General features: G+C 33.8%; 1 protein-coding gene across 1 annotated transcript; it reads right to left on the reverse strand.

The window, feature by feature from the left end:
* Positions 1–809: 809 nt before the first annotated feature.
* LOC105342694 (RNA cytidine acetyltransferase) lies at positions 810–12,562 on the reverse strand. Its single transcript, XM_011449716.4, has 27 exons — positions 12,471–12,562; positions 11,717–11,854; positions 11,513–11,604; positions 11,159–11,330; positions 10,806–10,928; positions 10,475–10,536; positions 10,153–10,267; positions 9,496–9,600; positions 8,952–9,085; positions 8,758–8,851; positions 8,501–8,599; positions 8,104–8,240; positions 7,737–7,879; positions 7,330–7,577; positions 6,937–7,053; positions 6,736–6,837; positions 6,466–6,540; positions 6,130–6,243; positions 5,482–5,615; positions 5,125–5,173; positions 4,812–4,923; positions 4,594–4,701; positions 3,909–4,078; positions 3,537–3,656; positions 3,049–3,147; positions 1,783–1,931; positions 810–948 (listed from the first exon to the last, which is right to left on the reverse strand). Exons 2-27 carry the CDS (start codon positions 11,822–11,824, stop codon positions 852–854), a joined length of 3,078 nt encoding a protein of 1,025 aa, XP_011448018.3. The 5' UTR covers positions 11,825–11,854; positions 12,471–12,562; the 3' UTR covers positions 810–851.
* Between the last annotated feature and the right edge of the window lie 322 nt (positions 12,563–12,884).

Here is a 12,884-nt window from a genome sequence, read left to right on the forward strand (position 1 = left end):
TAATTGCAAAATGTTGATTTTTTTGTTTGCCAACAATGAGTTAAATCCATAAGGAAAGACATTAACATTCGTCAGACAATCATAAGACGTAAATGAAGTCGCAACATTATTTAATATCAAAATTAATGTTTTACAACTAAATGACATCGTGTGCTTGTTGGTTACCGTTCCTGAATTAATTAGCATTTTATTGTTGACACTTGCAGTAAAAGTGAAAATATTATACAACAAATTCTAACAATGCTCATCTTTTTTATGCACTTGGAAAAGAGGAAATCTTTTTTCAACTATATTAAAATTAATACAGTTGGAGCCTGCCAACCGAATTATGTCTAAATGGACTCCATTTTCTCCTTTGTATATTTGTAAAATTTTCACCCATTACTACGGACCCACATTGTGGGCCCTCCTTGACTTTTAATGATCATGGTTTGTACAAACTTTAACCTTTCAGGTATATATGAAAGCTTAAGGTAAAGTTATTATATTACTGAACAAGTGGTTCTAGAGATTAAAGGGGTTTTTTTTAGAATACACATATATCATCTTAGATTCTTTTATTCCCCCATTCTCTTTTCTTGAAAGCGGTACATGGGTCCTTCATTCCGCTATACCTGAAAACCGTTTGCCCAAGGTTTCCTTGTCTCAAATTTGGGTTCAAAATGATCATTTGAGGTTTCAGAGAAGATGACCATATAAAATATAAATACTTGGAGCAACAATGATGAAAGACACAGGAAAAATGATTGCCCTCAAACACTCACTATGTTCTTCAGCTCTGATAAGCTAAAAATATGTTTTCAACTCGATGTAACATAAACAATTTAATGTGATAAAAAGTTCTATATACATCAACTTTTATGTTTTTTCTTCATTTTCTTCTTTTTACCAGAGCCCTCTAGCATTGCTATTGCATCCTCTGTTTTTCTCTTCTTTTCTAGAGTAGCCCTGAAAACAAAAATTGACTCATTATTATATTTCATAGTTTGACTGTTGTGACATATTCACAACCACAACTCCGTTGATATTTTAAAACAAACACTGTAGATTTTAATGGAAAGATTTGCATTGGCGTGGCTGTCACAAAAACACAGTACCGGTAATTGATTCTCATTAACCAGAGCACTTAATACTCTCTTTATGCTCAATCTCTAAATGCCGATCATCTTTCAGGCTGACCTCAGTACACGAGAGCGTCTCCTTTCTGTTAATCATCTATTAGCACTTTCTATAACTTACCTCTTTAATGCTGATCATCTTGGAGTTTGTGCCAAGAACCTCCAATAACTTACCCCCTTTGTGCTACAGGTCTGAACTATCATAATCTAGATATTACCTTCTTGAAGTAAATCATCCTTGAGCCTGGTCAAAAAACTTTACCCAATGATGTTGATCATCTTTCAGCCTGCAGCTGGTTCAATAACTTACAAAACCTTGCTGCTCAATGCTTATTTTTCTAGAGTCTAAACTAACAAAACCTAAAGAACAACTTACCAATTTGTGCTAAAGTCTGAGCTGAACACATCATACAATTTACCCCTTGATGCTGATCATCTTTGAACCTGATCCTTAACCTTTAATGCTGATCATATTTAAACCTGATCCTATAACTTACTTTATAATGCTGATCATCTTTGAACCTAATCCTGAACCTCAAAGTTGATGCTGGTCATCTCTGAACCTGATCTTAAAACTTACCCCTTGATGCTGATCATATTTAAACCTCATCGTATAACTTACTCTATAATGCTGATTATCTCTGTTCCTGATCTTAAAACTTACCCCTTGATGCTGATCATCTTGGACCCAGAGCTGAGTGCCTGCTTCCACTCATGTTCCGATCCTTTCACTTCATACTGTGTCAGGTCCAAGTCTTTGAGAATGGCCAGCTCCTTCTTCTGAGTGGCTTCCACTTCTTTGGCTGCTGCATTCTGTAGAACAATAATTTCATGATTAAGTAAAAATCCTGCACTGTTTCATCTCTAAAAGACATTAAAAAATATATATCAAATATATCTATACCATGCAATCAAAAAACATGTATAATTTTGACACAAAATTCTCAAAAACTATTTATGCAAACAAGAAGAAGGTTTTGACAATTTACGGCAATAAAATCTATACGACACCGTACATCTGTGTATATAAATTCGATTTTATTCTTTGCATGTACTAGACAATAGATCTAGGGTTCGCAAATCCCGGCAATTTTTCCGGAAAGCTTAAGTTCTGTAGCTCAGCAGAATACTACAGTCATCTATGAAGCACATTATTTTTGCCTTCATGTTTCATTATTTATCGCAAATATAGCATGGATGTATACGCTACGGCCAATGTAGCATTGCGTTGAGTGACGACTCTTTCTAACCGGTATGTATTTCAATTGCGAGTCGCAACAAACTGGCACATTTATAAATTTATATTTACATCTACCATGTATGATAATGACTGAATTCATCGATGAAGCAAAATTGCTGTATGAAATGGCGAACCAGTTTAAATAGTGTGTTTTTGACAATTGTTTACATCATGAAAAAAAACAAGAAGCGATTATTGTGAGATCAATTATCGCAGTGATATAGTTTATGCAGTCCTGATACAGAGTTACATGTAAACGTCACAACTGGCAGTTGGTGCATAAATTATCAATACCGCGTAAGCAGACAGGGTAACGGCTCATTTAAAATAAAACACAATTTCATACATTATTTAAATGTATGTACAAAATAATTAGCAGATATAATGCTTAAAATATCTGATACGGTGAAAATTAATTCTCATACTGAAATCAACACATAGATAAAACATAGCCTGTAACACTGCATACCTAACAGAGTTATCGTTCCTTATCCGCTAGGGTCCCCATGAGAAATACTCTTCCGGCCAGGGCCGTAGCAATAGACCGTGGCTATTTATAGCCACCGTCTAAAAAGCCATTGTTTCTTTGATGGTTCATCTTACTTTAAATTGTGTTTGAGGTATTTCAGTGAATTTAAAGAGTGGTTGAGGTTGAATACAAGAAGTGAGACATTTCTTTTAAATACTGACCAGTTCATCTTCCATGGACTGTTCTGTGGGCTGCAGTGTGATTTCCTTTCTCTCTATCATGTCTTTTTCTACATCAGCTTCCATGACAGCATTCAGACACTTAACAATTAATATCACATAACAGTTAAAAATTAAAACAGAACACTAATGAACTTGAAGATAGACAAAATGACAATAATACATGTACATGTAAATTATTATTCAACAGAAACATGTATTTGCATGTACATGAAGCTGTATATAAATTATGATCCGAGGTTATATTGTTGTATGAAATACAATAACTGACATAGCCTCTAAGTTACCTGCTACTTTTTTAACTATTTCAGCAGAATCATCAAAAACAATTTATATGTCAACAGTGTATAAAATAAAAAGATAAACATTTATTGATTGTTATAAAAGGTAAAAAGTTTTCTCACGTCACTATAAATGCCTTTACCAAGTATAATTCTACATTTTCTTCAGCTGAAACCTATAAGACTTACATTTACAACTTTGCGGATGATTCTGTTAAAGAGACCCAGTAACTGGCTGGACGGGAGATCAAGCTCTTTCTCCAAATCCTCCACAGTTTTGTGTTGCAAACCTAGACCAAGAAGCATGGCCTGTGTATAAAATAAAAATAAAATAACATGTGACAATTCTAGGAAATTAGACAATTACATATAAATTCTTTCATTAATATCATAGTACATTGTAGTTCAAAAGGACTTTAAAGAGAGGTGCAAATCTTTATCTTTATACAAAGCAATATACATATGTATTAAAAAATATTTTAAAATTTCAACAACAAAAGGGCTTGCCATGTATGCCATAAATGTCAACAGAATAGCTTGTGAGTCAATGAGCTGACTTACACTCTGTACAATACTGAGCTGAATGTCCATCTGGTTGAGGAAGAAGAGCCGGCTGATTGACGGCAGCAGGTCCACTATCAGGTGATAGTCCACCATGTTCTGGGCATACAGCTCCAACCTCTTAACATCGTACCTAGTGAAGTAAGTCTCCATCTCCTGAACTGTTGGATCTACAATTATCCAGAAAAAACTAATGTTACCAGTTCAAATATAGCAAAAGTTTAGCTCTGAAAATGTTATGTAATTCTTTTAACATATATTTTAACTGTGGTATACTCAAATGTATTGTAAAAACATGCATACAGACATCTACATTCAAAATTTACAGGTTAATGTCTTCAAAGAAATATAAACATTCAAAGTTTTAATTGAGATCGAAAGCTAGATGTATTAATCCCATTTAATATTCATACCACTGGAAAAATTACCCTACATTTAAATGTACATTTGTTGATACATGATAGGTATTGTAAAATACTGTTACAGCTAAGTGCCAGGGTTGACCAATTTTGATTCATAACAGTAAATGTAATTCATCTTAAGGTTTCAGTAATAAAACATTTTTAAGACTGAGGGAAATGAAACTGTCTTCACTGTAAAAGTGAATTCATTACATCTAAAGTATATTTTCTGTAACCATGCATAATTGTAGTTGTCCATCTTTGTTAGCTGTTTCACTACCTACTTGTTTTTCTGGATTTAAATTGTTTCTGCTCCAGGATGCTAAGTGACATAGATGGAGTGAAATTCTTAAACTGGTATGCTAATAATGACACAAAACGCCTTCTAAAATCTGTAACCAAAAAATAAAAAAAATAGAATTTAAAAATTTCACAAAATTCAAATCAAAACAGATTCCTGAAATATTACCTTGATTACCTACAAATGGCAACATGTACATACCTTTCCAGAATGCATATAACCATGAATCCTCCTTCTTGTCCTGTCCATCCTCTGTATCTTCATCAGACAACAGGTGTAACATGATACAGGAGTGTTCACCTGTCAGGTCATTCTGTAATATGTAAGGTAAAACATTACAATAGGTGTGTTGTACAATTCAACAGAAAGTGTTCATCTGCTAATTAAAGTCAACCTGTAATCAGTCATGTAACAAGAACACAGCTCTTGAATAGATGTAAATTTTGAGAATTTCAATATTTACATTGTACATACATGTACATGTATAGTCAAATAGGTATAATAAGTCACTTACAGGTGTTTGCCTGAGGTACACAGGTGCAAAGCCATTTTTCTTCCAGAATCTGCAAAGACAGATTCTTGTTTAATTACATGTGTAAAAGTAATAATTAAGATTCTGTAAGCTATGATTGCCAGCAATAAGTTACCAATATAACTTACTGGTAATTGTCATAATACAATGAAAAAATTAAATGAATTTGTCTTTCATTCTGTACACAAATTTGAATTCAAGACTTAATAAGCATTGAAATAAAATATATATATTGAAGTATAGTTCACAAGGCAAAAAATAAAAAAAATGTAGGAATATTATTTTGAAAAGTAAGCATTTTGCTATTGGGTTTTTTTCTACGATTATTCATGTACTTACTTGAGTAAACCAGAAGTCAAGCCATAGGAGACGCCGAGATAGTTCAGCTTCTCCGGTTTCCTCTCACTCAGCTTCATCAGCAAGGGAGGTAAATTCTTCCTTGGGGTAAGTCTTTCCTCTAGTAAATCTACCTCCTGTTCAGTATAGCAGACATAAATATACAAAATCAAGTGAATCAACATCTATACATTTACAGTATTATTTATGACTTATAAACACTCGAACATCAATTTAGGTATCAAATACTATGGTTATCACAAAGTGGGTTGGAAGTCACAACTACTATTTATTTATGAATTTTAACTTCTACATATATATATATGTATATCCTGAACCTGGTTTATATGGATTTGATATACATTTTGCAAGGCAAATGTCAGAGACTCAAAATCTGGGTAATTTTGTGTTTTTATTGAACTTTTAAAAAACCCATATGAATAGAATTACTGGTATTAGAGGACAAAATGGGAAACAACAATATTTTTTAATACATGTTTAATATATGTACATACAAATTGGGCCTTGCATTTGCATCTGATAATTGCTTGACAAGAATTTTTCTTATCAGTGAAATATAAAGATATGTTTTTCTAAAAGCATGTTTGGTTAATATTAAGCTTGCAATACTGCAAGTGTCTTGTAAATTACCTGGTCATCTACCACATTGGTCTGAGGCTCCGAGTCCACTGTCTCTGACAGACTGACCACTTCACCTTTGTAATACTGCTTCAGCAAAGACAGAGCCCTGCTGCCATAGCCCATCTGTTCAATTTAGAAAAAAAGGCCAATCTTATTTATCAAATATTACATCATATCTACCTACCTACGTCAGCACGAAAAATCTTCAAAGAGGATTAATTTACATGTATCTGATTTTCATTTCAAAAGCAAATGTGTCTGGCTTGGCATGATGTCCGATATATTTATGGAAAATTTGAGTTATGAAACAATTGTTCTATGCACGCTAGGCGATAACAGACTTACAGACTGGTAATCAGGGTGTGTGGCAATCCTAACGACGCGGGCTCCTGACAGTCCTGGGAAATCATGGTCTTGAAACTGTTATTGACAAAAAAATTAATAAGTGTCTTGAGTATCAATACCATTTGTAAATGCCAACCAGTATGAAACCTTATTCATACCAGTATATTATCTGCTCCATGTTGTATACATAGACCTATACATTTATATGATGGAACAATAATCTAAATAAACATGTACCGGGTACACAAAGTTTTAGCACCTAATACATACCTGTTGGGAGATGGTCCAGGGAATCAAGTCACCAGATGCCCTCTTTCCCCTTGACAAACTGCTCATTATAGAGGCTTTAGAGATTTCTCCCTCCAAACACACCTACAAAAACAGGAAATCTTACTAAACCATGTCGGTCACAAAATAAAACAAAAGAATATAAATTAACATAAATCAACTGGGGACAAAAGACCAGCTTACCTGGAGTATACATAGAACCTCTGGGAGGGAGGTCTGATTGGGATCCACTGGACCAAGCAAAGCAAAGACATGGTGAGCAGGGGCATCAGACAACAACTGAAGGTCATTTGGAGTGTTCTGAAAGGTGAAATTTTTAACTCATAACATAGGTACATAACTAGGTACAGGAACAGGGGGAATAAAACTCCTTTTTATACACGATGCTTGCCAAAATTCCCTATAACTGTAACACATATTTTGGCAAGTGATCACAAGCACCAGCTCCGCTAAACAGACCTCATATTGCAAATGCATTGCATAAAACTCACTATATTGTAAGCACACGTATTGTATTAATCACAATGTATACACAAGGTATTGAAGTAGTGTTGAATATTCTGAGAGAATGCAGACCTTGTAGTGAGAAGACACATAGAGAGCCATCACTCTGTGGAGGAACGCCTCTGAGGCTTTATGATAGGAGAACAGTGTGTCTCTGTTTATGTAGTACAGGTCACAGGCCTCAGGGAGGGGGCAGCCAGAGGAAATTCTGGAGACGTTTGTTGCACCCAAACACAATAGGTCGTACAGCCAGCGCTCCACAGGATCTCCATTGGCATATCGTATAGATTCATTCAGCACCACTTCATGGAGAACTCGGCCTGAATATAAGAAAATAATTCAAAACTCAAAGGAATTTGTTAATGGTATACATAATAATCTGTAACACTAATTTAATTTGTTGATACTGTAATAATAACAATATTAAATCAAGATGTTTTTTTTAATCATCTATTCTATTCCATGTGAATGTATCTGACCTGACGTTGACAGGACTCCATCTGTTTTGTTGGTCATTGTGATTGTCTTCTGGACCTCTGAGGAGTTCCCACCAAATGTACTGGACTGCTGCCTCAGCTGTTGGACCAGCTTCAGGGAGAGGGAGCGCCCTGTGCCCTCATATCTACAAACAATGCAATAATGAAAATATACAGATGCTTTCAGAAAATAGATAATGTTGATTTAAGAGTTGTACAAAATAAAGTTGTACTTGGTTTTGGAATCTTACTCATTTATTCTGCATAGACTAGATGGACATAACTTGAAACGAATTATCTTAATCTGTGAGGTTCACACCTCAGGAATAAATCATTACTTATTTGTAAGAATCATGATAGTTTTGCTCACCCATTGATGGTGGAGGACATGAACACTAAATAGGGCCCAAGCAGACTCTTAACCAGTGGGAGAGGAATGGCAGCTGCCTCATCAATACACACCAGCTCAGCCTGACCAAGCTTGTGGGAATCGGTCGGATGGATGTACTGAGAGGGAGGGGAAAACATTTAAAGAACAATTCATTATCTGAATGTAATAGAAATCTTTCAGCCTCAGTTTTATTTGTGTTTCTCTGGCAAATAACCATTACAAAAGCATGATACATGTAAATAATTAAACCTAAGGACATGGATTTCTACATGGCAGTTTTATCTATTAACATGCTCATATGTTCTTAAGCTAGTAAAGCTACATGTTGCCCATAAAGTGTACCTTTATATGATATTGACAAATTCAAAGAATCTACCTGTATAGTTTGCCTGTGTTCTCTGAAGATGTTTACTCTCACAATGGCTTTGTTAAAATCTGGGTTGGTGGACTGAATTATCTCATAGTCCATGTGTTCCTGAACAGAAAAAGTTTAACGGTTATATTGACATGAATAAGAGTGTCTTGGATAAAAAAGATTTTTGTTTAATTCCTAAGATTAAAATATTTTTATTACACATACTTCATGTCGATATTCAAAATCTTGTTTTACGATTTACAGAATGATGAAATTACCTGGTATTCTAGAGCATCAAATCCTTTAAATATAAATTCAAATAATGTCTTCAAATTTTCTGGACTTGGTGCAGTCACAAAAATATTGGAGTATCTACAAAAATAAAAGAAATTGAACATTTAAGATTACAAAGCATTATCACCTTATACCTATTTCATTATAAGAGGTCTATAACATAATAAAGGTACTGTACCCAAATCCCACAGCTGTTGCCATGGCCAGTCCCAGAGCAGCTGACTTGCCCCGCCCCCTGGCAGCTGTCATGATCACAGTACTCCTCAATGTCTTCTCAGATATAGCCTCAATAAACTTCAAAAGGGCTTTACCCTGCATGGTTGAAAAGAGTTACACACCCATTTGATTACCAGTAAACAAATTAATTCTTTTTTTATTTTAATTTAAAAATAAATTGTTTTCATTGTCATGGTGCTTCAAAATGAACTTGCATGATCTATTATTTTCTATTACAAAATGTGAATACTATGTTAAGTTTCAAAAGACATTTACCGGTATGTAATTACACAAAAATATGTCATGGACTACTTTATGTGCTTCAACATCTATTCTTTATTCATCTTGCCTGTAGTTTGTATGATATCAATATGAAATGGGCACAATGATTTAGAACAATGGAAAATTTTTGAGATACAGTGTATATTAAAGTCAAAACATAGGTACTAAATTTTTAGCCCCCGATTCATAGATTGCTTGAACATAATGGAGCTTTTTTCTCTGACCTGGTCCAAGGTTCTGCAGCAGTTCACAATGGCTCCTACAGGCTGAGTGTCCTGTAGAGAGTCCTTCAGCTCCTTCAGCTCAACCTCCCTAGCAGGAACATCCTCCTGTAGTACACATGTATGTATGATTATATGTGTAAGTGATTTCAAAACATTAAATTTCCTTTTTACATAGAAACAGCATTGAATAACATTCAATAATCACCGCAAATTTGTTTATGTTATAAAATACTGAATTAAAAAAAACACAAATTACAGTTGAACTTTGATATCTGGAATACCGATATCTCAAAGGCAATGGATATGTCGAAGTGATTTGTAGGTCCCAACCGCCTATTTTTTAAGCAATTTACCTTCAATATCTCAAATACCAGGATATCTCGAAGTTTTTAAACAGTCAAATCTAGTTTGAGATACTGAAGTTTGACTGTATACATTTGTGCTATATCAACTGACAATTTTGATAGTATTAAAAATTAGAGATTCAATCTCAGTTCAAATTTTAGCATACTAAATCTGCTATAAAAGTATTCAAAATTCTGTTGCATAAAAATAAATTCAATTTATATTCCTACTGCATTCATGATTGTGGAGTTTACACAGTACATGTACATAAGATGGTCAAGGAATGAATAATAATACAAAATCTATACTTACAATAGACTTAGCAGGTACAGGTTGAATATTCAGCATGTGTGAAGAAACAGGTAAAATGTTGAACTGGTCATCAATAACCATGCAGTTCTTGCACGATGCCAGAGATAGCAAAAATCTACAATGTCAAACAAAATAAATATACAGATCTGGTTGTATAGCATTATTAAACTAATCTTATTTGTGTAGTCTAATGCTGACAAATGTTTACCATGTCCAATTCTTTAGTACAAAAAGCTGTGTACTGTACTTTTTTTTTATTTAAAACACTTAATTAATCTGCTTAAATTCATGCTTAATTAACTGAGCAATATGGTTGATGTACCTTTCATTAAATCTACCAACAACATCCTGATGAGCTTCTGTTCTGAATCTTGTGTGTACATCCTAAATGTTAAACAAGCAAATTATACTTTTTGACATTTTCATAGTATGAATACATTATATATGAAATTGTGTACATATACACTTTGAAGTTAATCAGATATTGTGTTACAATGCACACATTTTGTAAGAAAGGAAACATCTATAAACAGTAAAAAAATCTTAACTTGTGATAATAAAAACTTCTTTTCATGAAGTCATGAGGTTGTTTACATCATCATGTTTCTAAAATCATTATCTTACAGAAACTTTTACAATATTGCTTAACTTACCATGGTCATGGTGTACAGTTGTTTGAGGGAGGTCATTGTTTTCAGAAGAATAACAATCAGTCCCCCTCCCTCTACTGTCTCTATGGTTCGAGCTAGAAGGTTAGGGGTCAAGGCCTCAAAATCCTAAAAAATAAATTTATAATATATCAGAGAACTAAAGGATCTATGCATTCTTAATTCAAAGCTATTAAAATTCAAGTAAATACAATAATCAATGTCTTTTTTCTTTAAACTTTTATGCATGGTTACTGGTATTTCTCAGTACCTTAATTTTCCTTAAATAAAATAAAAGTACAAGTTTTTCAAGTACACAAGGGACCTTTCAAGGTAAAGTGAATTAAGAACTCTATTACCTGCAGTATGCACATGCCGAATGTCTGTCCTAGAATTTTGTGAGTTTCAGCATAGTAACAGTATCTGATGGATGTTGCAGCCACAAACAACTCAAACGGATCATCCTCTTTCATGTCAAGCTTTCCCCGTTTTATCTTCTTTTGCAGCTGCTTCATTCGTTTCTTCCGATGGCTGCAAAATATTTTAAGCTGCTCTTTAATTTTGTGTTCATGGAAAATTCTCATGAAAAATTCAACATTTTTTTTTACTGCTTTTCAGCTTTCACTTCATCATACGCAAAAAGTCTGGTAGAAAATTCAACATGAACTTTTTACATTGTGTGTTTTTTTCCAAATTTTAATATCAATTTATACCTGCTAAATCCCAGCTCTTTTTTGTAGCACCATAACACTGTAGGTCTGGCTTTGACTGTTGCTTTAGACAACATGTGATGTAAAATTACCACCTGTAATTTAAATATACACTCAGATTTAAATAAAGTCTAAACAAACATATACTCCATCTTTGATCATTTATTTTTGGCCTATCAAAATGTCATGTCTATGTGTGTTATGTACCTGGTCTTTGCCATGATCTCCAACCACAACCACCAGTGACCGATGCTTCTTAGCAACTCCATTTTCAACCAGAATCCTCAGACGGTTATCTATCTTTTTCCTTACCATATTTTTAAACTGGAGAGACACTTAAATTGCCTATGGGAAAAATCAAGATATGTAAAATAAGCATTCATGATTCGTGGTATATGTTGTAATATTGAGCAACACATAAATGTAAGAATATCATTTCTACTTTTATTAAAGAAAATATTTACATGTAAACCTAATTTTACTCTGTGAGAAAAACCTCTGTGAGTAACTTTTTTAGTTTTATAAAGTTTCAAGACTTCAACTAAAGTCCATCATAATTAATCCACCAAGTGACATGTACATTGTAGTCTACAAACATAAAGAGGGTAATTCATGCAATTTTAATCTTACACATCTTTTATTTGTCCCCAAGGCATTGGGATAGAAAGAAAATGATCAAATCATATAGAAACCAAATCAACTTGTTTATATTTTAAAAATACAGACTGGAACTTGATATTCTGTTTAGAATGACTGTTCTGGGAAGGTACTTACACTAAGATTATTGTAAAATGTAAATTGTGTCCTCAAGATCTGATTAACAGTGACCACGATCATCATTTGCTCAGTATCAACCATATATTGTACTGTACATGTAACCTTGTATAATGTATCTGGATATTGCTGTTCATAAATTGCCGTCAAATACCTACAGTGCTTCAATCAATATACTTACACATACCTTAAAATAAGTGGTTATTTGGGATTTTAGCATATCATTGCATCGAAGTAGTGCAAAATCAGCTCGTGGACGCAGTGTTTTGGTTCAACATGTGCTCGCGCGGTCATACTAAAACACGCCTGCCGACGCCTGCCGGGGAAAACACGCCTGCCGAGAGAAAACCGCACGCCTGCCGTTTACCTGATGGATTATTTTAATATTTTCTTTGATATTTTATTTAACTTAACTAAATTAAGTATCATAATAACAAAAAGTTGACTTTATATTGATTATTTAGCACAAAATTAGCAAAAATGTTCAATGTTGGTAAAGATAGATAACTCTTACGTAGAATCCATACGCCTGCCGAGGAAATCTAGACGCCTGCCGTTAATCTGATGGATTATTTTAATATTTTCTTTGATATTTTATTTC

The sequence above is a fragment of the Magallana gigas genome, chromosome 5, assembly GCF_963853765.1.
Source record: "Magallana gigas chromosome 5, xbMagGiga1.1, whole genome shotgun sequence".
NCBI classification, from domain to species: domain Eukaryota; kingdom Metazoa; phylum Mollusca; class Bivalvia; order Ostreida; family Ostreidae; genus Magallana; species Magallana gigas.

Bases quoted from the DNA above. Each gene is read 5' to 3' on its own strand.
- LOC105342694 (XM_011449716.4), bottom strand. From the start codon at position 11,824: ATGGTAAGGAAAAAGATAGATAACCGTCTGAGGATTCTGGTTGAAAAT. The intron at 9,086-9,495 runs GTCAGAGAAAAA...TCAACCATGCAG, and splicing joins GCTGCAGAACCTTGGACCAG to GGTAAAGCCCTTTTGAAGTT. The intron at 7,880-8,103 runs GTGAGCAAAACT...CATTGTTTGTAG, and splicing joins ATGTCCTCCACCATCAATGG to ATATGAGGGCACAGGGCGCT.